The 26,168-nt window shown below is 43.5% G+C and overlaps 1 protein-coding gene across 2 annotated transcripts in view; it reads left to right on the top strand.

Annotated features, from left to right (window-relative positions):
- Positions 1–26,168, top strand: part of PRKX (protein kinase X-linked) — a 1,617,443-nt gene that overhangs the window by 1,185,634 nt on the left and 405,641 nt on the right. For both annotated transcript variants that reach the window (XM_044072450.1, XM_044072451.1), the window contains one exon: positions 2,171–2,228. In XM_044072450.1, coding sequence (XP_043928385.1) covers positions 2,171–2,228 — 58 coding nt within the window. The remainder of the gene's footprint in view (positions 1–2,170; positions 2,229–26,168) is intronic.

Here is a 26,168-nt window from a genome sequence, read left to right as displayed (position 1 = left end):
GTACTTTTCTAAACCTACTCTGGCCAGATGGTTACAAGATTGCATCTCCTTTGTTTATTCATCAAAAGGTACGCCCTTGTCGGGGCATGTCAAAGCTCATTCAATGAGATCTGTGGCGACTTCCCAAGCCTTTTCCTCGCGAATGTCGATTGATGATATCTGTGCAACTGCCTCTTGTTTAAGGTCTCATACCTTTATTTCTCATTACAAACTAGACATTATTCCAGTAATAGAGCTGCCTTTGGCTCTATGGTGCTTCGGATTATCCTTCCATAAGGTACTGTATAGCTGGGGACTCTGTCCCACAGGTCAAGAAATGAGTGAAAATGACAACATCAGATAAAGAAGTTATGTTCTTACTATAGCATTCCATCTGTGTTGTCCATTTGCATTTGTCCTCCACCTCCCCATCCTCCTTCCTCTTGGCCTCTTTTCCATGTAGACCGGACGGAGTTGATCTCTCTCAGGAACTGTTGTTCCTGTAGTTCCTGGGTTGAGCCTCTGGACCTTTTTCATCTGTATCTATATAGATATTTAGCTGTATAAATTTTTAACAAGCTTGAGCTGAGTTATTCTGAGGGAAGGAGGCATTTATGGGATGGAGAGGAGGAAGGATGAGCATCAAATCTTAAGCTTGGAAAGTGGCTGAGTCAGATCCAAAACCCACAGGTTGAGGAAGAATGAAAGTTTTGTGGAGCTTATCTTCCTTCCTTCAGTACTCTTTCTATCCTTTTGAGGATCTTAGCTGAGAGTATCTGTAAACTTGGGTACCCTCTGTCTTATTGTTTGTTGTAACTTATGTTCAAAGTCTGGGTGAGACATTGAAAAGACAGTCTGTGAATGGGAGCTGTTTTGAATTCTGCCATTTGGAATACTGCATGATAGCTAGATATTCTTTGCACATTGCCTTCTGATTGAAACTGTGTTAACTAGTGTCCTGCGCAGTCATACTTTTATCCACCATTTATTTACAGCTCTGTATTCATTACTTGATTTCAGCAAATGCAGTGTTAGTGGGGCAACACTTTGGGTGCAGATGGCTGTGGGTTGTATTCCCACACCAGGTGAATGGGTTGCTTACATTTCTGTGCAGGTTAATGAGGGTGCTGCACTCCTGATTGTGTCATCCTTTGGATGAGATGTTAAACTGAGGTCACATCTGCCCGAGTATGTAGCTCAGGTGGACATAAAAGATTCCTCGGTGCCTATCAGAGTAGGGGTATGCAAAAATAACTCTGTATTTAAAAAATATTTACATATATACAAATATATAAATATACAAATCTGTTTACACATGTTCATAATTTCCTTTGCAGTCGTACTAAATTTTTATATCTACTATACCCCCACTGCCTTTTCCATAACCACCATCTGATTTTACGTAATGTTGCTAAAATCCATTTACCATTAAACATAATTTTATTTTTTCGTTCCATAGAACCCATGCATTATTTACCTCTATTCTTATAATATCCATATTTAGTCATATCCATGTTAATTTTATCACATCGTTTATATCTTCAAAAAAAATCTTTACGTAGTTTTCCCCATAAGTTTTTAACTCTTACATTTCAAAAACAAGGTTTCCATAGTGCCTCTTTGCAATATAAACATATTCTATCACTTTTCTTTTTCTATGGCATATTCCTTTTACTGGCAATTTACCTATTACCAGTCTTTTTATATGGCAAATTTCCTTTTACTGGTGATTTATCTATTACCAGTCTTCAAAAAAATCTTGATATTCTACTTTCTGATTACACCATTTTCTTCTTATTTTTATAGCTTTAATTTTTTTTTCATTTATTAGATTTTTCCCATGGCTTTACATGTACTTAAATGTAGTATTCTGGCATAATATTTAGTTCTGAAAATGTACAAGAGCTCTGAATTTCAGTTTTCTACTTTTAAACTCCTTCAGTTTTACCTATCCTAAAGACACTTGTAACTTCCCATTGACTTGCACCTTAAAACACATTGCTCCTAAGGGCTAAATTTATTTTAATTTTCTTTACAAGTGTATTTTAATTATCTTGATATGCCGCATTTATTTAAGGTATAGTATATGTTCTGTACATGTATAAGTAATGTAGTTCATTTGAATGTTTTGCGAATATTTTAGTCTTGTCCAGGTTATAGAAAATGTAAAGTATATTTTGTTTTTCCACAGAGACCTCATAAAGAAGTTGCTTGTCATTGATAGAACAAGACGCCTAGGAAATTTAAAGGTTAGTAATGTGGTATAGAGCATCTTAGAGTTTTGAGCTTCACTGCTGTCTCTCTTTGTGAAGATACTTTCATTTATAGCACTTCATAAAAGCTGCAGGCAGGACTGATTCTTAAAATTGTCACCTCCATTAAGTGTTAAAGGGAGTCTTGTAGAACTTGGCAGCTTTTTTGTAGGTTGACAGTCACATTTACATACTTTAGAGCTACCTAACCATGTTAAAACAAGTGTGGATGGGACTGTAGAAGTTTTGTTTGCATAAAGAAGGTCACTCCTGTTTTATTTAGTTAATGAAACCACTAATGGTACACCCCACAAGTTCGTCCTACTAGTAAAAACACTTAGAACAACATTTCAACAGCAACTGTGCAACTGGTGTACTTACAACACTGGATCCCTTAAATTAATTTGCCATGGTTGTGACTCCATTGTGCACAATTTTTAGTGGTTAATTTATATACTACTCCCTGTAGTGTAATATTGCAAGAACAGATTGCTCTAGAAAATGGCATAAATTGCGTGCGTCGAACAGTTAAATGTGTGCTCTGAGCCACTGAGCATTCATTGCTTCTGGTAAATTTTAGAGTAGATCTTATAGTATTAAAACTAAGGTAATTAAATAAAGCTAAAACATCTTCAACTACATTTAATAAATTAATGCATAGTAAGAACATAATTGTTCATTCTCATGTACAGTCTTTCACTACACAAAGGTTACTGCACATAATTCATATTTAACTTCTAAGATGAAATTCTTAACATTCTTCAGTGAGACAGGCAGTGCAGAACTAAGCAAGTTTGAAGTGTAAACAAATAAGTATAATGTAAAAGAAGTCATCTGAACCTTTGCTGAGTAAATTAAAATGTAATCTGTTATACTGACTGTTGTAATATGCACATCACCTGCGAGATCTACCCTTCAGGGTATGTGTATAGTTATTGATAAAACCTTAACTTAAGACATTTTTGGATTAATTTTATTATCCTGGTTCTTATTATGCAATTTGCTTTTACTGAAATAAAATCATTTTGATTTACAGTTGTCTGTAATAATGGCCAGACTTGTAAGGCCTTTTAAGCTGTTAGTCTATTAATCTCCTATGAAGTTTTTTTCAATTTCTGAAGGACAAAAGAGCTTCCGATTCAGTTTAATAACAAATTATAGAGTCCCTGTGGCTGCATTTTTCTTTTATTTCGATGTGATTGTTACAGCCTCAGTCATTTGGAGCTGCCACTGACCACTCAGCCTTTCTCTGTTGTGTTGTTAAACTCGGTGTCTGTTGAGTGGCCTGCCTTTTCGTGTACATTTGACCTTGGAAGCGCCTAGTCTTTTCTTTCCTGCTTATACAGATGAGCAATAGGCGTTTGACCTGGGAAGGTCCTGTGCTTAAACTGATCAAACTTCAATAACCCTCTTCTGTACCATCCTGCTGTTTAATGCGCGCTGCTGCACATCCAAAGTATTAACCCATTTTCTTCTGTCTTACTTTTAAAACACATGCATGGACAAGCCTACTCACTGTTTTCCTGCAAACCACTTCACAGGAATTAGCTTGGGATTAGTGCTTCTTTTATACTCGTGGTCAGAGAAGTAGCACGGGGACATTACTTTTAGTCTTCCTAGAATCTACCCATCACTGGAAAGTCTGAAAATTGCTTCTTAGGAGCCATCTTGGGACAAATTATACTGTTTTGCTCCTGCTGAGCAAAGGAGCTTGGGGACATTGATTCCCGGTAGTTTCTGAGTGGGCAGCCTGCATGGAATTTCCTTGACTGGTCTGGTTTTGGACCATTGTGTAGCTTAGCTGTCTTGCACTGAGTTGCTAGGAGAAGGCTAGAAAAAGCCTACAGACCCTGCAACACTTAGGACAAGGGTAAAGATCACCAAAGAGCCTGTCACCTGCTTCCCTGGAGCCAGTTTGGGATTAGTGCTTTAGTTTCACTTTTGGAGAAACAAGGAGTGAGAGGAAATTGATTCCTAGACAAGCGTATCTGCAGTGACACCACCACTAGCAGTAGCGTGGGTAGCAGCAAATAGCCAGCTCACCATCATTTACCATTTTTGGCAAATCTATTTTTTTTTTCTTTTCACTGAGTACTGCTATATTAACCACCGTCTAACCTAACTTCAGAGTAGTACCTCTTCTCATCATTTTCGAAAGTCTGCATGGCATCCCTCAATTTTTAATTTGGGAAGAGATCGTAGGCTCCCTAATAGAAGTCAGACAATGTTCTGAACCATCCAGGTGGAAGTCACTCGTAAAAAGAACAGAGGATTAAGCATGTAGCCTCTCCCTCAGCAGCTAGGGAGAAGGAGTGGATATACTTAACAACAAGGGTTGTTCAAAGCTATTATGTTTCTGAAACATCCCTTTGTTGGGTCTCTGCAGCCACATACTGCTACTCACAAACCTACCTTGGTTTCCTAACTTCTCAGGAGGAACAGGACTATGACTCTGACCATTCTTTGTACTAATCTTCTCAGCTGCATTCCCCAAGGCAAATCTCTACTGGCAAAGAGGATTCCCTTTCACCAGATTCCCCTATGAAGGAAGCTTCCATTGAGGAGACTATGCAGAACATGATGAAACAATTCAAATGACAATCCACACAGATATGTGATGTTCAGAAGAGATATTACACCTTCTTGGAGATGGATAACCCTTTCCCTTCTCCAGTTCCCCTGTCCTTGGGGCTTTCCAGGATGCCTTTCAGTCCATCTCTTCAGCACTTGTTTCTCAACCACCAGCTCCTAAGACAGCAGACAGGTATTACAAGGTCTCTGATGACCTAAAATATCTATATAAGAACCCAGTGACAGACCCTTCTGCAGTATTTCTCTCTTCAGATAAGCCTTCTAAGCTTCTGCACAGTGCAAATGTCCTACCTACTGGCAAAGATCAGAGGACTATGGATATGTGTGAAAAGAAGGTTTACACTTTGCTACCCTTGCCTTTAGGGCAATTAATTACCAGACTCAAATAACAAAGCATGTAATCCATGTCCTAAATTCCTTAAAATTATATTGGACCCTCCTACTGCAGTCTGAGCATCATATAGAGCTTAATTTCGCAGGCTACTCAGATTGCCAGACATAGCATTAAGTGTAATTACAATGCTGTGGATGTGTCTTCTAGGGCAGCTGCCACTAGAGCTGTTATTTGCAGATATGCATGGCTTCACAATCAGCCTTTTCTTGAGGATTTCAAATCTAAAATTCTAAACTTGCCCTTAGGCCATGGCTTACTGTTTGGTCCTCAGGCAGCCAGCCTGTTCAAAACTCTCCAAGACCAAGTTAATATCATGATAGACAGCATACAGATCTTACACCTCATTTTGTAAATACTATTGGATCTGCCCATCTAAATATATCTCCTTAATTAGAAGGGATCTTAGGACAATCAGAAACAAAGGAAATCCTCTAGGAACAGATGCTGTGAAAAAGAAGAAATAGGGAACCTCCAGCTGGGAGGCCACCCTTCATGAGCAAACACCTGTATCTACCTCTGTAGCACTCCTCCCCTGTTTTCAGCCCCATTGCCCCTCTTTCCCAAGGACTGCACTTTCCCTGTCCAGGTAGGAATCTATTACCATGGACAAGTGGGTCCTCTCCATCATCAGGTACAGCTATGCCATGTCTTGGGAAGACATTCCCTCTCTGAAAAGCATGCTACAGTCTCTTCAAAGTCAAATATCCATTCTACCCCCATTATTCAAGACCTCTTGAATCAGGGTTACCATCGAGCAAGTCCAAAAGGACTTCAGAGAAAAGGGGTGTTTTATTCCAGGATCTTTCTTGTACCAAGAAAAGAAGGGCAGTGGAGACCTATCCTAGACCTGTCTATCTACAGTGAGCACTTTTCCGAAGGTACCCTTTTCAAAATGCTCTCTTCAGACACTCCTACTTTTCAACCTCCCACAGGCTTTCTTAGTTTCATTGGATCTGAAGGATGCCTACTTGCACTTTTTTCATTTTGCTAGAAATTCTTTAGTTTTTTTTCCCTGGCTCCCCCACACTTTCAGCGTACTGATCTGCCTTTTGGTCTTTCCTCAGCCTCAAAAATGTTCACAAAGTGCCTGGCTCCAGTAGTAGCTTTCTATTGCACTCAGGGAATTCAAATTTTCCCCCCTACCTGGACAACCTTCTGATCCAGGTTCTCTCTCCAGAAATTCTTCAATACCTTCAACTCACCGTCCATCTTTTGATAGGTCTGTGTTTTTACTTTAAACTAAAAAAGAAGTTGCACATTGTTACTGCACAGGACCTGGTGTTTCTGGGCTGCAGACTGGACACACCTATTACTCAGCAAGGAAAATGCTGAGAGCTTTTGAGATTCATGGCAGTCACTATTCCTATGCTTCCCCTGGCCAGACTTCACATGAGGAAAATCTAGTGGTACCTGAAATTTATGTCCAAGAACTACGATCACTTGAACATACTGGTTCCCCTCTTCTCTTTTCTCAAGAAGGAGCTGCTTTGGTGGAAGAGACTGGTCATCCTCAACCCAGGATTATATTTCTATCCCCCTCTTCAACAGTTTCACAAGGACACCTCCGATGAGGCTTGGTGGACATGGAAAAGATCACACTGAGTGCAGAGGAAATAGCAACCTCAGTTCCTGAAAGAATATATCAGTATGAAAGAAATGAGGGCTCTTTTGCAAACTCTTGATTTTCATCCACATTTGGAAACCCAGACCACTCCTAGTGTGTACAGACAACACCACAATCATATGGTATATAAAGAAACATGGAGGCACCGGGTCTTACCACCTGTGCAAGTTAGCACAGAATGCATGGAACTTGGCAGCACAAATGAACATCACACTAACAGCCACATACATCCCTTCTCAGGACACTGCTCGCAAACTGCGTAAGGCTGTCCCTGGAGGACTCCCATGAGTGGACTTTGAACAGAGAGGTGTTCCATAACATCACCATTCAGTGTGGCACTCCTCAGGTAGTCCTCTTTACCTCACCAAATAACCATTATCTTCCTCATTTCTAACCAGGGGACCCTTGTCCCACAGCCTGGAGGACAGCTGTCTTCTTCCAGGTGGACAAGGATGTTCCTCAATGCCTTTCCTAGTTTGCCTCTTTCCAAAAATTCTTCTCAGGGTATGAAAGGATGTGCCCACACTTCTTTTACTGGCTCTATTTGGCCAAGGCAACATTTATTCCTCTTGCTATTTCATCTGGAAAAGGAAAATTACTGGAGAATTCATCTTCAGATAGATAACTCTGCAGAAAGGATTGCTACTCCACCCAAAACTTCCATCTCTCAACCTGACCCTATGGATGATAGAATTTTAATTCCTCCAACACCTCTTCTCTGAAGATGTTCTACAAGTCCTCCAAGAGTCTAGGAGACCCACTACTGGAAAATATGTTACTGCTAAGTGGAAAAGGTTTTCTTCTTGGTACTGTAAACCTAGTCAGGATCCACTCTTGTCACAGATTCCTACTGTATTACAGTACCTCTGCGAACTTCTTCAATCAAGTTTCACCTACTCTTCTATAAAAACATACTCTAGACATTCACAGACAACTGAGATTTTACGTGGGCAAAACTAAATCCTTCACAAAGATCAACCAGCTGTTTTTGTCTTTTATGAGCCTTAAACTGAGCAAAATAGTCTCCAAACAAACTGTTGCAGCCTGGATTACTAAGGCTGTCTCTCTCTGCCACTCACACTACTTCTGTATCCTCCATGGTTTGGGAGCCATCCTAGAAAATAGATAAGATAGATCCGACCTAACCCTCTGATCTGAAAAAGAAAAAAAAAATTAGTGGACCCAACTTCCTCGGATCCAACCATTTCCAGTCCTATTGGTTCAAGTGTTATTCACTTACCCAAAGCAAGATGCTCACCTTCTGTGATTCTGGTGGCCTCAAGGGTGCCATCACTGTTTTTGGAGTATCATAGACCCTGATCCCCTCTATTGTTTCCATTCGCTCTTCCAGAAGTTTGACAGAGGAAGATGTGGAAAGAGTGGTGCGAAAGATCCTCTCTGTTCAGAGTTAGATAGGTGTCTTACTGGCTCCTACCACATCAAGTCAGGAGGACCATTCTTCTACTACAACCCTACTAAAGGTTCCTCCTCTGACTCTTCCTACTGTATCAGAGTCCCTGGATCCAAGCCGTCCAGCTCCATCTGGCTCAGATCCGAAGACAGCAATATTCTTCAGATCCGAAGCTTACTTTGATTGCTCCGGTTTAGTCTTATCTGGAGAACTCTCGGAGCTGAAGCTTCCCTGTCAGGTCCAAGGTGTTGGAATAGACTCCACAATTGTCGGAGCCATCTCTTAGCCTCAGTAGTGGATAGCTCTGCTCTGGCTTTGGGGAGATTGCTTTGGGGTGGGAGACGACAGCGATCCAAAAGCTTGTCTTTTCGGATCTGAGGTCTTCTCTTTCTCTGAAGCAGTCTGCCTTCAAGGCAGCAAGGAGGGTTTTCTCTGCTTCGATGATCCATCCCCATCGGATCTGAAGCCTTCTACTTTGATGTGTCTGTGATCAGAGCCTCATCACTCTTTACCACAGGGACAGCCAGCCCTAGACCCCCTCCTCCAGGTTTCCCAGCTGGTGTCCCAATTTCTTCCATGCCTCCCCAGAGCATCCCACCGAGGAGGTCCCTTTGAAGAAGACATGTAAGAGGAAGCACTTTAACTCCCCACAGGAGTCTATCACCAATGATACGGACTTCGATGAAGGTGAAGGGTCCCCATGGTCACCCCCTGAAAATGCTTCATTTGAAGACTTCCTCAAGATCCTAAAATGTAGGAGTATGAGAGAAAAAGTCAAAATTACACTTCCTAACAGCAGTATAGTTTTTTTGTCATGCAAGTTTCAAAATATATGGCAGAAAAAGATGAGGAAAATGAGGAAACAGACACAACCACGTATGGTCCTTTAACTAATCTAGACCCCAAACAGTTTGGTTTTGTGAAGGAAATGTCCTGTTTCTTGGACCTAGTAAAATTATTTGGACAGGTTACAAAGGCTGTGAACAGTGATCACTTTGACCACTCTGTTTATCAAGACCTGGTCAAGGCTTTTGACAGTATCTCCAGTGCTGATATTATTGAAAGGATAGACAAACTTAATGTAAATGCCTGCATTGTCCACTGGATTACAAACTGGCTATCCAACACATCCAAAGTAGAAAAAGTTGGTAGTACCCACTTTAAACATAAAGGTTGAATTTGCTGGGTACTGCAGACATCATCTGTTTGGTAATTATTTTACTAACATTAAAGCCAATATCCCTGAAGTGTGTTTGACAAAGTTTACTGATGGGACTCTTATCTATCCACTAATAACTAAATTGCTTTAAAAATACTGAAATATACAAATATTGGATGTACTGAAAATGTTTTCAAACTAAATGCAAAAAAATGAAAGTGCAACATAATAGAAATTGGAACTTGTTCCCACCTCATAAGTTATAAGTGGTACTCCTCTTCAAACAGATACAGTCATAAGTAGCCCTGGGTAGTTATGTAGAGAACTGTCTCATTCGATCTATGTTTCCACCACAGACAAGAAATTCCTTTCTCTGGGCTAGTTCATTTCCAAGGAAATGATCCAATATTCTTCCCTTGTCCGACTCATCATTTTATTGGTGTATACAAATCCAAATATATCCCTCAAGTGGAAAGGCCTCGTTGATTTTGACCCAGAAAGAAATTAAGAGCCTTAAATCCTTCTGTCCTGATAGACTGTTATGACTGTCCATATACTCAGTAGCCTACTGACTGTTCCGAGTTTACCTCTGTCTCACTTTTCAAACCATAAAGGCTCAATATTGTTTGAAGTCCTGTTTCTTAGCAAAGAACAGGAGCTCTATAAACATCCTTACTAGGGACCTAAGTTTACATTATCCCTCCAGCAAGTCTTGTATAGTTTTAGTTTCCTAACTTTGTATCCCAGGCCTATGAAATTTACTAGGGCAGGATGGACAAACTACCACTTACTCTAATTTTAAGACTAGTCTTGATGACTGGATGGTTAGAGACAAATTTACTCTAGAGCTATCATGTACCGTTCTGTGTAATTTGGGAGGTGGACACTATTAAATACTCGTAAAGAGTTACACAGGGTTTAAAGTTTTTTCCACTTAAAAATGTACATGAATAGACCTTTTATGGTCCCTGTGATAACTTGTTTAGTATTGTTCCTATGTTCAGCTTTATATTTTTTTTTGTTTTTTTTAATGTTGATGCAAATATAATGTTTTCAATGAAAGAATAAGGTATTGACACATAATGAAATACATAATATTTAAAACTGACAGCTTTGGAATTCAGGGAAACATGGGCTGCTTACACACCCTCTTCTTGCCTCTTAAACAGTAGATCTGAAGTTTTCATTTGATCTTCAACTTGTGGGAATACAGATCCAGTATGGATCCAACTCAGACGCATTTTCCAACAAAGCTCCAGGCTCCTCCCTGACCCATAATACCCCTGTCTCCCTCTTCTCATCAGATCTTGTTTGCCACGCGTCTAGATAGCAGCATGATCCATCAGCTCCAAGTTTCCGTAGTGGTGAGTGAAACGTTTTTTGGCTTCTTTCATCTCTCTCTCTAATCTTCCTTTTATCTCTCTTAATTCTTTACCTCCTCCTTCTGAGGCCTCCGCTTCATCTTCTTCTGCCCTGACCCCTGGGACTCAGCTGCCAAGAAGGCCAGGGATGGATGTACGCACCACCATAAGGAGTGGGATAGGCCTAGAAAGCGGTCCCCCGACTGCGCCTCTTCGGCCGGATCCCATCCTGGGTTCCCCTCACCTCCAGGTGCCTCTCTTCTCACCGGAGGTCTCTTGGGCCCAATACCCCTTCTCAGCCTCTTCCCAACACCACTCAAGGCCTGTTTCGGTGGCTTCCTCCATCCGGTCCACCCGTAGTCTTTCTGAAGTTGAGGTGGACAGAATGATGCAGAGATTCATCTGGACCCAGATCCAGATGGGAGTCTTTCCTGCTCCCTCTCCCTCCAGGGCTGGGAGCATGCAGTCTATCTTTCTTCCCATTGCTCCTTCTCCGATCCGACCCCTGGCTTTGGAGTCTTCGGGTCCAAGGTTTCCTAGCGTTGAGGGGTCTGTGCTGGTGGTTCCAGGTACCTTGATGCCGACTATTGCCCTGAGTGGCTTGGCTCTGACCAGTTTGGAGCCGTCCGACTCTCAGAGCCATAGTCTCAGCACCAGATCAGAGGGGATGGCGTTGGCTTCAAGGTTTTCGGAATCTGCCCTTCCACTCAGAGTCTCGTCATCTGGAGACTCTGATCTGGTTCCCCTGTTGATGCAGAAGATGACTGATCCAGTGCTACTCCCCCCAGCTTCAGGGGTTCGTTCACCCTCTGCTTTTGATTTTGATGTGGTGGAGAGAGTTCTCTCGGCTCCCTCGAGACCATTGACGTTATCTTCCTCAGAGTCCATCCTGGCTCCCTTTCTTTCTGGTCCAGAGTCCATCATCCTGCTCCCTCAGGGACAGCCTGTTGCCACTCCATCCTAAGGAGTCCACCCCCCCCCCCCCCCGGGAGCTGCCTGAGGTTTCTGAGTCCAACCCGGAAAACACCCCTGAGGAGCTCCCTCAGAAACATAAGTGCAAAAGAAGGCACTTGGACTCCCCACCAGAGTTCCTCACAGAACACTGACTTGGAGGTCCCCCCTTCACCCCCAAATGATGTCTCCTTTGGAGACATCATGGAAATCCTGCGTTAGCCTGGGGGGGGGGGGGTGGTCTGTCCCAAAACCCAACCCGGATGAGTCTGTGTTCCTGGAGGTGTTTGGCACAGGACCCTCTTCTTCCTGTGTGTCCCCTCCTCCTGATCCTCTCATGTACTTAATTCTATCCAGGTCATGGTAGGAACCTAACATGGTGGAGCCTGTACCCAAGCTCCCTGACAAAATTCTTACTGTCCCATCAAACGGGCAACACTGGTCTATGGGATACCCTATAAATGCCATGGAGTTTGCAGTGGCCACCAAGAGAAAGCTTGTTCAGGAGAGTTCTATGGTCCATCCGCCAGACTGAGAGTCGTGGGGCATGGACCGTTTTGGGAAGTGGAGTGTGTGCGTTGAATTACTTGGCACATGTCAGACTGCAGCAGGACCTGGTTAAAGAGGTTGATAAGTTTGCCCCTGGGTCCATGTTGGCAGAAGAGAAGAAGGTATTCTCCTCCCATATGGCCACCCTAACTTCGATATCCAACACTTCCATGAGGCTCCTGTCTCACACTGTTGAAGGTGCCTCCTGGGTGGCCAGAACAGGCATTGCCATCAGCCGTCATGCTTGGCTCCGGCTTTGTGCATTCTCAGAGCCCTTCAATGTGTCGTTTACGAATGCCCCCTATGATGGTTCCACTCTCTTAGGTACGATCATTTGAGACACCCTAGTCCAGAGTGAGGAAGATGGGAAGACCTTGTCTGCCATCGGGATTCGCTTCTCAACCCTGCAACAATCCTTTTCCTGGAATCAATGTGGGGTAAGGAAGATGTGGTTCTGAAAGTCTCAGGGCCTTTCCCATGATGCTCAGGACTCTGCCTTCCCCCAGAGACAGAGAGAGATACAATAGATGTGCCATCCTCGTGGCAGAGGGGTCCGAGGAACCAAGGGTCTCGGGATTCTTTCCCGGACAGACCCTTGCAGCAGCCCTGAAGAGTTGCCCGACTGCGAGTCTCTGGAGGCAGTCGGGGGACATGTGTCTATGCACCCAACAGCCTGGGAGTCTATCACAGATGATCATTGGGTGTTGCAAATTAGATCCAGAGGATACTCAGTTCCCTTCCTTTAACCCCCAGTCCCTCTCGGACATCCCACCCATGTATCGAGAGGAGGCAGCAGTGGAAATTTCCAAACTGCTCGAAAAGTGAGTCATCTAGCCTGTCCCCCCAGACCAGTCCGGATCAAGTATCTATTCCAGATTCTTTTTGGTGCCAAAGAAAACTGGAGACTTAAGGCCCATCCTGGATCTTTCAACCCTAAACCTGTCCGTTGCCAAGACAAAGTTCTGGATGGTCACTCTAAAATCCATTCTGCCCTTTTCTGCAGATAAACAACTGGATGTGCTCGGTGGACCACCAAAACATGTAGTATCACACCAAGATGGGCAAGTGCTTTTGGAGGTTCCTCCGCTTCTAGCTGGGAGCCAGTCATCATCAGTTCAGAGATCTCCCCTTTGGTCTCACCAATGTCCCAGGTTGTTCACCAAAGTGATGGCAGTTGTGGCCACTCATATGTTGCTGCAGGAGTTCCAGGTCTTCCCTTGCCTGGATGAATTGGCTCCTTTTTGCTCCCCCCAGGCATCGACTCTGTCAAGCCAAGGAACAACCTCTCAAGACCACCCACCAGCTAGGCATAACCATGAATCTCAAGTCCCAATTGGATCCAATACAAGTTCTTGACTTCATTGGTGCTCACTTGGATACCATTCAGAGCAAGGTGTTTCTACATCTGGACAGACTTCAATCCCTCTGACAGTGTTTCTTACATTGTTCAAGCCCAGTGTCCCTCTGCGGAATTGTTTCTTTGGGCATTTGGGTCCATGGCGGCCATGGTCACCCTTATCCCTACGGCTCCTCTTCATATGAAGTTCTTCCAGTGGACTCTGATGGTTCAGTGGTCATTGCTAAACCTGCCCTTATTTCATCCAGTCCAGTTATCTAGGGCTAAGGATTCACTTCTCTGGTATTTTCAATCCCTGGATCTTATTCTGGATCGTATGTTCATCCCCCCCCTGTGATCACGAACACCTCCCTACTCTGGTGGACACTAGATCTGGTTCTGCATCTGATCATATAGCCCTCAGGGATCCCGCACCCAGACTTAAGTCTGAAGCTCACAACTTGGCTGCTCCAGTTCCAGTGATAGTTAGGACTCGCGGGCTGTCTTCTCCTGTTAAGAAGATTTGGTAGTGGCTCACAAGTCTTACTCAAGGAAGACTTATTCCAGTAAGTGGTACCGTTTCTCTATATGCGCTTCTCAGCATGATCTAGACCCCTTTACTGCTCCAGTTCCTACCATTTTGGAGTTTTTGACGAATGTTTTTAATCATGGCGCTAGTTTTTGTATGGTAAAAGTATAGTTGGCAGCAATCTCCAATTTTCACATAGAGAATTTGGCTTCTTTGGCTTCTTCCAAGCTTAGTAAAGCCTTTTTGAAAGGTACCTTTTTGCTCAGGCCTCCAGTGAAGGACCCAAGGCCCCCTTAGGATCTTACTCTAGTGCTACTAACCTTGGTTTCTCCCCCTTTTGAACCAGCAGCTACAGTTGACTTCTTATTCCTGCCTTGGAAGACTGCTTTTCTGGTCGCCATTACTTCAGCCAAGAGAATATCGGAGATCCAGGCCTTATCTGTCAAGCCCCCTTATATGGTGTTTCATAAAGACAGGGTTTCCTTAAGAACGAACCCTTCATTCCTTCCGAAAGTGGTGTCAGAGTCTAACAGTAACCAGATCATCAAGCTCTCTCTTTTCTTTCTGAACTTCCAGAATAAGGAAGAGTATAAATTGCATTTGCTTGATGTTCATAGGCAACTGCTCTTCTGTTTGCATAGAACAAAATCCTTTCACAAGTCTGATCAGCTTTTTGTTTCCTTTTCTAAGCCTTTCTTAGGAAAACCTGTTTCTAAAGTAACCATTGCTCGTTGGATTTCTCAGTGCATTGTGTTGGCCTGTCGAGCCAAAGGATCATCTCCACCAGGTCATGCCAGGGTGCAGTCTACTAGGTCTGTAGCTACTTCCGCGGCCTTTTGTTCGAGGGTTTTCTTAGATGACATTTGCTCTGCAGCTACTTGGGCATCATCGCATATGTTTATCTCATTACAAATTGGATCGTCTTTCCAGAGACGGCATCTTTTGGCTCAGCCGTGCTCTGGAACATCCTTCCATGAGGACCTCCCAGGACTATTTGGTAGCTGGGGACTCTGTCCCACAGGTTGAAGATCAAATGAAAACTTTAGATAAAAAAAAGTTATGTACTCACCATAACTTTCCGTCTGAGTTGTTGCTTTTCATTTGTCTTCAACTGTCCCTCCCCCTTTCTCCCTGCCTAATGTGGGCTGTATAGTGGATCAGATGGAAGAGACATAGCCTCTACTCTGGTGAGCCTTTGTCTTCTTATTGTGTTAATGGGTATTAATGCCAGGGTGATAGGTGTATGATTAGGTGGGGGCGCTACACTCTGCAGCAAACTCTGTCTGAGGGAGGAGGGAGACTGGGGTAAAATGGGTAGGGCGGAGCTTGGATCCGATGCTGGAAAATGTGTCCGAGTCGCATCTGTACCGGATCTGTATTCCCACAGGCTGAAGACAAATGAAAAACAACTCAGATGGAACGTTATGGTGAGTACATAACTTTTTTTTAATGCCATATGCCAAATAGTCTTTGTCCATCTGTAAATATTCTGCAGTTTTAGTTCTTTTTACTTTGAAAGTGCACTGTTAAATTGCATAGTTAGAGTAAATTAAAAGCTTTGTTTAAATTGTAATAGCTAATTAAGACGTGACTATTCTGAATTTCACCTTCACACTGGTTTGTTGTCAGTCATGTACAGTCCATCCTTTCTAATAGGATCTTATATTAATGAGATTAGAATTTAGTCATTATCTTTGTTTATGCTGGTTTAATTTCTCCAAGTCCTTTTGGTTTTTAATACTTTGACAGGAATGGACCCTATTCCTAAGTCAAAGTATGATTAAAGTTCGTGAAATTAGTACTGTTTCAGTCTTTGATGTTAGCCAGTACCTGCAATGTGCCCAGAAGTGACTCCTACAATTCATATAGAGTTACATGTATCGGTAACGTATGTAAGCCTGTGAATTTTTTTTATGAGACCCATTGCTCTTACTGCTATTGGAACTGCATGGGTATCCTTCCACTTTGCCCTCTTTTCTGCTTGCAGATCCTGATATTTTGACTTTGTGCCTCTCTGTATGTTATACGCTGTAATCACTGGGCGTAACAATTTTAATGATCAGTGATACTTCTAGGTTCATAGGTGTGTACTAGGCTAATGGCCCTGGAGCCTTTACAAGCCTAGCCCATAGAATTACCTTGGCATTGTGCCACCCGACCTTGGTTCCCAGAGCCACTGGAGTGATCCCTGGGCTGAATTTTCTATTTCCCATCCACTCATCAAGATCCCTCTTGAAGAGGGCCAGTGAGGTGCTCTGTTTGATATGTATGGGAAATCTATTCCATAGCATGGGCAGTCTCTGGGTTATGAACCTGTCCCTCCAGCGTGTTCTGTTGATTGTGGTAATGAGTCTGAGGTCTCTGATGCATGTGGTGCGGAGGGATTGGGATTTCTTTAGATGTAACATTTCTAACAGAGCTGGGTCAGACATGGCTTTGCAAGTCGAGCAGAGATCGCCTCTAAGTAGGCGATATGATACAGAGAATAGTTGGAGTTTTTTTGCGTCTGTCCATATAGGACAAGTGTTTAAGGCCTAGGATCCTGTTTGTGAGGTACTTTTGCAGCCTCCCCAGTTGTTGCAGGTGTCTAGTGAGGTACATGCCAAATGTGGCATTGTACTCTATGATTGGTCTAATGAGGGAAGAGTAGAGAGAGACAATGACCTCTTTCTTCCTGGATACAAAACCCCTGGTAATGAGATGTGCCACATAAAAGGACTTTCTGACCACAGTGGTAGTGTGGTGCTCAAAAGAGAGGTTGCTGTCAACCTGTGTTCCCAGATCTCTTATAATGCCTTCTGTGTTCAGTGGACTACCATCGATGTGGTAATTTATGGGAACCGGGTTTTTCCCAAAGGGGATAACAAAACATTTTTTGGCATTAAGCTCAAGGCCATGGTTCTGACACCAGTCGTTGGCCTCAGTGGGGCCTTTCTGCAGGATGTCAACATCACTTGGGAGTTAATAATAGCTCCCAACTTGCAATCGTCTGCGAACTTTGTCTGCCAGAGTCCCTTTGTGTTGGCCTGGACTTCAGAGAAGTGGATACCAAACAGGAGAGGACTTAGGACCGAACCCTGTGGGACTCCACTCGTGACTGGTCAACAGTCTGACTTGGAGTCAGCTACTTTCACACTGTGGGTTCTGTGAGCCAGTTTGCAACCCACCTAGTGATATATGGGTTGATGTCTAGCTTAGTGAGTGAAGGGTATCAAAGACCTTGGCTATATCAAGGTAGGCTTTATGAACCACCTTGCCTTCATCCACAGCTCTGATAACTGACTCAAAGAAGTCGACCAGGTTGAGCAGGCATGATCTACCCTTCACAAAACCAAACTGTGTGGGATCCAGAATTTGGCGATTCCCTGTTTCCTTGTTTATTAGGTCTATGATGATGCGTTCCATATCTTTCCATATCAGACTTGTCAGGCTAACTGGGCGATAGTTCCCAGGGTCTGTAGTCGCTCTTCCTTTGTGGAGAGAGATGACTGTAGCAGTGCGCCATTCAGTAGGGACAAAGCCTGAGGTGAGGCTGTGATTGAACAAGGCATACAGGTGAGGTGCCAGATCACTCTGTAGTTCATGTAGAACACAGCCAGGGATATTGTCAAGTCCCACAGAAGTTGTATTCTTGGCCTTGGACAGTGCTGTTTTAACCTGTGCAGCAGTAGTTCTGGGTGCCTGCCAATGTACTGGTATTGTGATTTGTCCTTTGGGGGCGTAAAGTTGGCACTGAATCTGTTGGCCAGGATATTGGCAATATCTGTTGGCTCGGTATAAGAGATACCATTGTGCAATAGCTCAGAGCAAGTCTGGGTATTGCTGTGGAGATTTATTACATAACTGTAGAAGGTCTTGTGATTGTTTTTACTATCTGCTGCAATTATATTTTCATAGCTAGCTTTAGAAGATTTGATGAGGGATTTCAACTTTTTGTTGAGGCTGATAAGGGAGTTTTTCCAGTCTTGGGACTTCACCTTATTCCGCTTCAGTTTCCTCCTTCTGTTATAGAATTTGTTTATGGCAGAGGACCCACCAGATTGGCTTCCTTTTCTTGGAGGAAAGCGTCTTGTTCTATTGGGTATGAGCGAGATCCATGCATTTGTGTACGTGTTCGTACAGTGCATTGGTGTATGATTCGGCGGTCATGCAACTATTCTCCATTTGCATGGGTGCTGTGATGTTTGCCACTTCTGTTTTTAGGAGCCCAACGTTCGCAAGGTTTTCATGGTGGCCAGCTTTGCGGGGGATGAGAGGGATGTGGATTTCAAAGGTGATTAGTTTGTGATCAGATCTAACCAGGGAGAAGTTGACTATTGGTGTAGAGCAATGATCGCCCATGTTAGTAATTACCAAGTCAAGGATGTTGCAACCTCTAGTGGGGGTAAGAACGAGCTGGTCCAGGGCATTGGAGTTATTGAATTCCAGGAAACTTTGGGCAAGTGTATTGGTACATGAGTAGTTTTCCAAGTTAATGGAGGGGTAATTTAAGTCGCCCAGTACACAGACACAGGTAACCTCCAAACCTTGGACCCCACTCAGTTTGGATTTGTAATTAGTAGATCATGTCTACTAAACCTGATTTGACTTTTGAAGCAGTCACTAGAGCCATAGATGAGGGCAAGGTAGTGCACACAGCCTGTCTTGACCTCACCAAGGCTTTCAATACCATCCCCCACTCTGGGATTATAGATAAACTCATTAAACTGGGCATAAATCCCTATGTCACAAGATGGGTGGCCAACTGGCTTACTGACAGAACCCACACAGTAAAAGTAGCCGACTCCAAGTCCGACTTCAGATGAGTGGAGTAACACAGGGTTCAGTCCTGGATCCTCTCATCTACTTCTCTGAAGTGCAGGCCAACACAGAATGTCTTTGGCTAACAAAGTTTGCAGATGACTGCAAACTGGGAGCCATAATAGATTTGCCTAATGATGCAGATATTCTACAAAAGGGCCTCACAGAGATAAATGCTTGGTGTCAAAGTCATGGCCTCAAGTTCAATGCCAAGAAGTGCATTGTCATCCTTTTTGGGAAAACTCGGTACACATGAACTACACATAGGTGGTAGCTCACTAAACACTGAAAGTGTGATAAGAGACCTTGGGACACAGGTGGACAGCAGTCTCTCCTTTGATAACCACATTGCCACAGTAGTCAGGAAATCCTTCTACGTGGCAACCTCATCACAAAAGGGTTCTCCTCTTGAAAAAAGGAGGTCATTGTTCCTCTCTTACTCATCCCCTCATCAGACCCATTATAGAGTACAATGCCCCGTTTGGCATGTATCTCACAAGACACCTACAACAATTGGAAAGGCCACAGAAATACTGCACTAAGAGGATTACTGGCCTCAAACTGATGCCATACGCAGACCGTCTCAAACTCCAGCTCTACTCCGTTGCATATCACCTACTCAGAAGTGATCTCTAACATACAAAGCTATGTCAAACCCAGAGCTGTTGGACATGCTACACTTAAAGAAATCCCAATCTCTCCGAACCACACGCTTCAGGGACCTAAACATTGTCACCACAATAATCAGAACATGCTGGAGGGGTAGAATCCTGTCCCAGAGACTTCCATGCTTTGGAACAAGCTACCTATTCATGTCAAGCAAAGCTCCTCATTGGCCCTCTTCAAGAAAAATCTTGACTGGATGGGAAATAGAAAATTCACCCCCCGGGGATCACTTCTGCAGCACTGTTTGGCAGGGGCACAGGAAAATAACTAACTTTTCTTGGGTGGCGAAAGCCAGGGAACCTTTTTGGCTAGGCTTATATAGGCCGCAGGGCTGATAGCCTAGTACCTACCTATGAACCTAATGTTCTCCTTAAGCCTAGTACCTACCTGTGAACCTAATATTCTCCTGAATCGCCATCTTACCCAATGTTAGCTGCACCTGAAATATCTCTGATGTGTTATGTTGGGCTGCCAGACTGGAGGTGTGCGTATCCTTTATGAATATGGAAACCCCACCGCCTTTGAAGCTTCAGTCCAAGTTCTGGGGCCAAAAGGTGTGGAATTAGTTATAGCCTGGTAGTGCAGGAGTTCTTTCTGCTGCTTTGAACCAGGTCTCTCTTACAGCACAAATGTCGATGTCCATTTTAAGGAGTGCTTTGAGCAAGTGCATTTTGAGATTTAGACTTCTAGCGTTGAGCAGTATGACCCTCATATTGCATTTGTTTGTAGCTGTTACGGTGGTAATTTGGTGTTTGGAATACCACCTAAAAAGGCATTGTAGGGGTGGCAAGAGCCTTGGCCAGTATCCGGAAGCCCAGGGGTGACAGATACAGGCCATCTCTGGCAAAGCATTGAGGTCTGTCAAAAATGTCATCCCATGCTGATAGATACTGGATGGAATGACACCAGAATCTTAGCCAATTGCTGAAATCAATCCTTTTATGCTTGTACTGTGGTATCCTTCTGGGTGATGGTAGGATGCTGCTCAGGGCTAGGGTCATACCCACCTGGGCTACATAATCTGAGAGGTCCTCCATGTCTGTCTTTATTTATTCCAGGGAGTTGGATCTCAGGTCATTCACACCCACATGTACAATGACAGAGTCATATTTGTACCTGTTGTTGAGGGACCTGAGTGCGTGCATTATGTGGCGGATCCTGGCACCTGACAGGCAGCTGACTGTTACTTTCTCCTTATTCAACCTAGTGAGTGGGACATCCGTGTGCCTCACTGTCGAGTCATCTATGACTAGTGTGTTGGGCATGCTGTTTTGCCTAAGGAGCTTTGGTTCAGTGGCACACTGTTTAGGAGAGTTGTGTCTCATGATTAGTGTTGTGTTGTGGTGGTCAAGTGCATTTCTGCCTTGGAGGTCTCTGCTGTTCGGGTAGATTTTTATTGAGAACCTCCATGAAGGTGGGTGTGTGGTTTGTGTTTTTATGTGAAGGCAGTGCTGGTGTGTGTTCTGGAAGGGCTGTGTGATGTCCTTCATATTTCACTGTTGCAGTCATCACATTAGGGTTATCCCTGCCAGGGTAGCCCTCAGACGGCCCGAATACCAGAGGCTTAGTATTTCTGCGTTGGTTGCTGTCCCTCTAGGACTGATGTTAGGTCATCAGTAGTATAAAAACAGGCAGCCGACACCATTACATCAGTCTTTCTTGCCGAGGAGCCCGAAGCAGAAGCAGTTCGCATGAGTGCCAGTTGGTCGCTACCCGAGTTTTTGTTTCCGAATTGAAGTTGAAGTCTTCTAAAGCGAAGTACCCCATTGGGGATCCTGCTCTCTAAACGCTGGCAGACAACCAAGTGGCAGCTAGACCAAAGAACCTTCACCCTTGTAACCCTGAAATGGGGCACCCCGAAGGTAGACCTCTTTGCCTCCCACTCCAATTATCAACTTAGCAAATTCTGCACCAGGGAACCTCACAGCAAGGTCTGGAAGGTGGATGCTGTATCCTTCCAGTGGTAAACTTCTCGATCTTTGCATTTCCCCCTCTACTACTCATTTCAAGGGTACTGCTCAAAATAAGGGAGGAAAAACCGAGGACAATCCTGATTGCCCCAGACTGGCCATGGCAGCACTGGTGTACCCACTGCTGCGCAGCCTGTCGCCATAGCACCTACCTCAGATCCCAACACTCCTGACCCAGAGGAATGGAGAATTCATGCATCCCCAATTGCAGACCCTCAATCTGGCAGCCTGGCTTATTCCGTGACCTCTCCTCAAGCTGCCAGTCTAAGCAAACAAGTTCTAGATGTTATTCGTGAGGCCAGATGCCCCAGCACTAGAAAGTCTTATGCTGACAAGTGGAAAAGGTTTTGCACCTGGATCCAGGCTAGGAGAGCTGAAACGGCACAGCCCACCCTACTGCTCATCCTGGATTACCTGGCAGACCTACTACATAAGGGTCTATCCTTCTCTTCTATTAAAATTCATGCCTCTGCTATCTCTGCTCATTTCAGCACAGAGCTACCTCTTTTCTCGCACCCTTTCATCAAACAGTTCCTAAGGGGGACTAACAACTTGAGGCCACCCGGAAGAGCTCCTACCCCAGCTTGGAACCTAAACTTTGTGTTGGAAAAGCTCACCCTGCCCCCCTTTGAACCTGCAGCTTTAGCAGAGTTAAAATTTCTCTCTTGGAAGACAGCCTTGCTTCTGTCCATCACTTCAGCTAGAGAGCTACAAGCACTTATGGCTGTAGAGGCATTCATCATTTTCCATGCTGACAGGGTCTCCCTTAGGACTAACCCATCCTTCGTGCCAAAAGTGGTGTCCAGTGTGGCTCTCAACCAATCCATTCATTTGCCCACCTTTTTCCCTAACCCACAAGACAAGGGGGAAAGAATTCTGCACTCTCTAGATGTGCACAGACAGCTCAGATTCTACCTAGACAGGACTAAATCTTTTAGAAAAACTGATCAATTGCTAGTTAGCTTTGCTGCAGGAGCAGAGGGCAAGGCCATATCCAAACAATTTCCAAATGGATAGCACATTGCATCCATTTCTGCTACAAACAGCACGGAAAACCTCTCCCCAAGGGGGTCAAGACACATTCCACCAGAGCAACCTCCACCTCTGCAGCTTTCCTCAGAGGGGTCCCCACCAGTGACATCCTGGAGGCTTTGAACATGGACTTCTGTTCATACCTTCACCAAGCATTACCACCTGCCTATCTTCTCCAAATCCAGGGCAGGCTTTGCCACTGCAGTCTTGCAGGGCATCCTAGCCAGCCCCCAGTCTTCTTGACTGCCTCCACCCTTTTCTTCAGTTTTGGGAATCAACCCAAATGTGATGACTGCAACAGTGAAACACGAAGAATGTAGTACAGTTGTGTACACTTACCATAAATGCAGATGTCAGAGTGTATTCACTGTTGCAGTTTTTTTCCCTCCCTCCATCCCCCTTGTCTCTCTCTCTCTCTCTCTCTCTCTCTCCTTACAAGCAAAACTGATGTAATAGCGTCGGCTGCCCACTGACGACCTGATGTCAGTTCTGGAGCAACAGCAACTGATGCAGAAATACTAAGCCTCTGGTATTCGGGCCGACTAAGGGCTACCCTGGCATGGATAACCCTAATGTGATGACTGCCACAGTGAATACACTCGAACATCTACATTTATGGTAAGTGTACACAACTGTACTTTCCGTGTGTTGTGGTGCAAGTGTTGACCTTCTCCTCTTGACCAGCTATTCTGGTTTTGGCTGGAGAGTGCGTGACTTCCAATTTGGATGTACAAGTGCATCTGTCACAAGTCTGAGTGTTGGGAGTTAAGAGGACAGGGCTGTCAGTGTACATGAGATAGTTGCTACATTGCCTCAGGATGCCCAAGTTCATCAGATTAATAGGAGAAAGCACAAGGAAAACTGACCTTTAGACATGCCTGGAGGGGTGGACATTAATAGTAAGTACTGGAGCGGTTTCCTTGTAGAACGTTTAGTGCTGGTAGCACTTTTGTGTGCTACAGTAATTGCTACAAGAAGCCTGGTAAAGTGCTAGACTAATAAGCTAGTAAAAGTGCAGGAGAAGAGAGAACTAGCAGATCTAAGGGAAATATTGAAGAGCAGACTTTGGCACCACTCAGAAGCTTGCAAACAGTCCGGGATGCAGCAAATCTGTATCTGGACTAGACTAGTTGCAGGAAAGGCAGGAAACCAGCGCAAATGCGGGCTTTTAAACCAGAAAGTTGAAAGAGATGGAAAAACTGCGTAAACGGCCATAAACTACAATTTCTGGGCCAGAAACCACTCTTGTTGTGGTAGATAGGCTACCTAGTGCTTACCACTCCCACTGATAAGCTAGAAGGCTTCCCTCCAACACAGAAAGGCTTGGGGGGCTCAGAAGCTTACATACAGTCCTGGATACGGCAAATATGTATCTGGACTAGACTAGTTGCAGGAAAGACGGGAAAAGCACAAACGCAGGCTTTTAAATCAGAACTTTTGTCTTCCTTTCATGGACTCCTATATCTGTTTTTCTCGCATCTGTTTTTAAACTGTTGGTAATGGGTAATTCCATGTGGTCTTATTATTCTCAGTAATGCTTTGTGGCGGTTTCCAATACTAGTCAGCTACTTCAATATTTGCAGGGTCCCCTATGCTACAGTCCTGCCACATTATAATGCCTTTCAGTATACAGGCCCTCTGGCCATTAGTGTATCATACCCAGCAGGAAGATGTATAACTGTTCCCAGTTCTCTTTTACAGCACCTGCATTTATCTGTTTCTCCCACAAGTTCAATGGACATTGTAAATGAACATGTACATGGTCCATTATCCAGGACTGCTAATATGAGCTTGTATTGCTTTTAACTGTTTGCCTTTTTTAAAATGTTAACATTCTACAACATATTATCCTAAACTGTTCTTATGATTTAAATGAATTTGCTTCTAATTTGTTACCTCTCTTTTGAATGTTAGCATCCTTCAACATGCTATCTTAACTGTTCTTATTCTTTAATCACCATGTATTACACTGCAACTTCCTGGAGTTTTTCTCCCCAGGACTCCACTGAAAACGGACAGTAGCTGTCCAGTCTGATTATCCTGGTAAAACAAATGTTAAATAAATAATAAAATATTAACCTTTCATCTTTTGGTTTAAATTTACCCCTCCTTAACTATTCGTGCATCAGACCTTGATCAATATGAGGTTGTTTGAAGAGTTTTCTGTACTTGGAGCTATATTCATGTCTTTTTCACATTTTTCACCTTCCCATCTGATCCTTCCTCTGGTTGGTTTCCATTCCTGTTTGATACCAATATGCTTCTGCTAAACTAAGCATGGAAATTCTTATGTTTCCAAACTTTCACTACGTTTGGATCTGGTGTGGTCAGCAGATATGTATGCAGTCCTACGACTGCAGATCTATTCATGTAATCAAATCTGAGGAGGCATGTATAATCTTGATATAGACTGTTATTTGTGTACCATTTGATAAGCGTGAAGCATTTCTCTTGTTTTCCTGTCCGGCCAGTCAACCACCGCAAAACTGAAAGTTGGAACAAGAAGAGCAAATTGGTTTGTAGTTTTACTTTGTTCCTAGATGTCAGAGCTGTTTTCTGTATTAATTTTAGTCTTCTAAAATATTACAGACTGAGTTTTGTTCACATTTGTTCATGTTTTATTGTCAGTCCTTCATCAGTTCCCAAATATTTGTACACTCCCTCCTGCTCAAGTTCCTTTATGTCACATTCCTGTCCCAGACTGATGTTTTCTTGGTGATGCAACTTTCCTGCTGTAAATGTTGCTTTTGTGCACATTTCAAGACAAAATGACGTTCTTATATTATCTGAGAAAGTTTTGACAACTTCCTTTGTGCTTTCAACTCCTCATCTGATGAACCATATAGTTTTAAATTATCCACAAAAAGGAGATGAAAAATCTTTACACTTTGTTGTTGTCGTGTGGGAGCCAAATTGTAACTGTGATGTAATCTATTGAGCAGACAGCTTAATGGGTTAAGAGCACGACAAAAAAAAAAAAAACAGTGGTGGCAAAGACTCATTCTGGAATATCCCCCCTTGAATTTGTATTCCTGGGGTGATAATTTTTCCTTTGTCATGGTTTAGCTACAAAGTGGTTTGATTCTGTTTCATGTTCACTGTAATGCAATTCATTAAAGCAGGGTGTATCTTGTACTTCTGAAAGCACTCCTTTATCCATGAATGTAGGATGCTGAAAAATTCCTTTTTATAATCTATCCTTGCTAAACTTAGACTCTTCGCCGTTTTACAGCTCTCTATTATGACTGATCCTTTTTTCCATACGACTTTCTTTTGTTACCCTTTTGCTGTACTGCCATGATTGAGTTTTCTTCTAAATGATTGTAAACTCTGTCAACATCGGTTCTAGTATATAGTCAGAAGGCAAGTTATTGGTCTATGGTTTTTAAGGTAGCTTGCAGGTTCACTCTTAAGGAGGAGTATCATTGTGCTGCTGTTCGGTGTCATTACAGAGTGCACATATAAGTAGTTCTTGGGGCTAAATCTTTATGTAAAGATATTAATGCTTTTAGCCAGAAATTAGGTACTGCATCTGGACCTGGGGTTTTCCAGTTTGGAGCTTT

Source organism: Protopterus annectens, chromosome 5.part0 (assembly GCF_019279795.1).
Source record: "Protopterus annectens isolate FY-2018-M chromosome 5.part0, PAN1.0, whole genome shotgun sequence".
NCBI classification, from domain to species: domain Eukaryota; kingdom Metazoa; phylum Chordata; order Ceratodontiformes; family Protopteridae; genus Protopterus; species Protopterus annectens.
The sequence above is the reverse complement of the archived record's forward strand: the minus strand, read 5'-3'. Positions and strand labels throughout refer to the sequence as shown.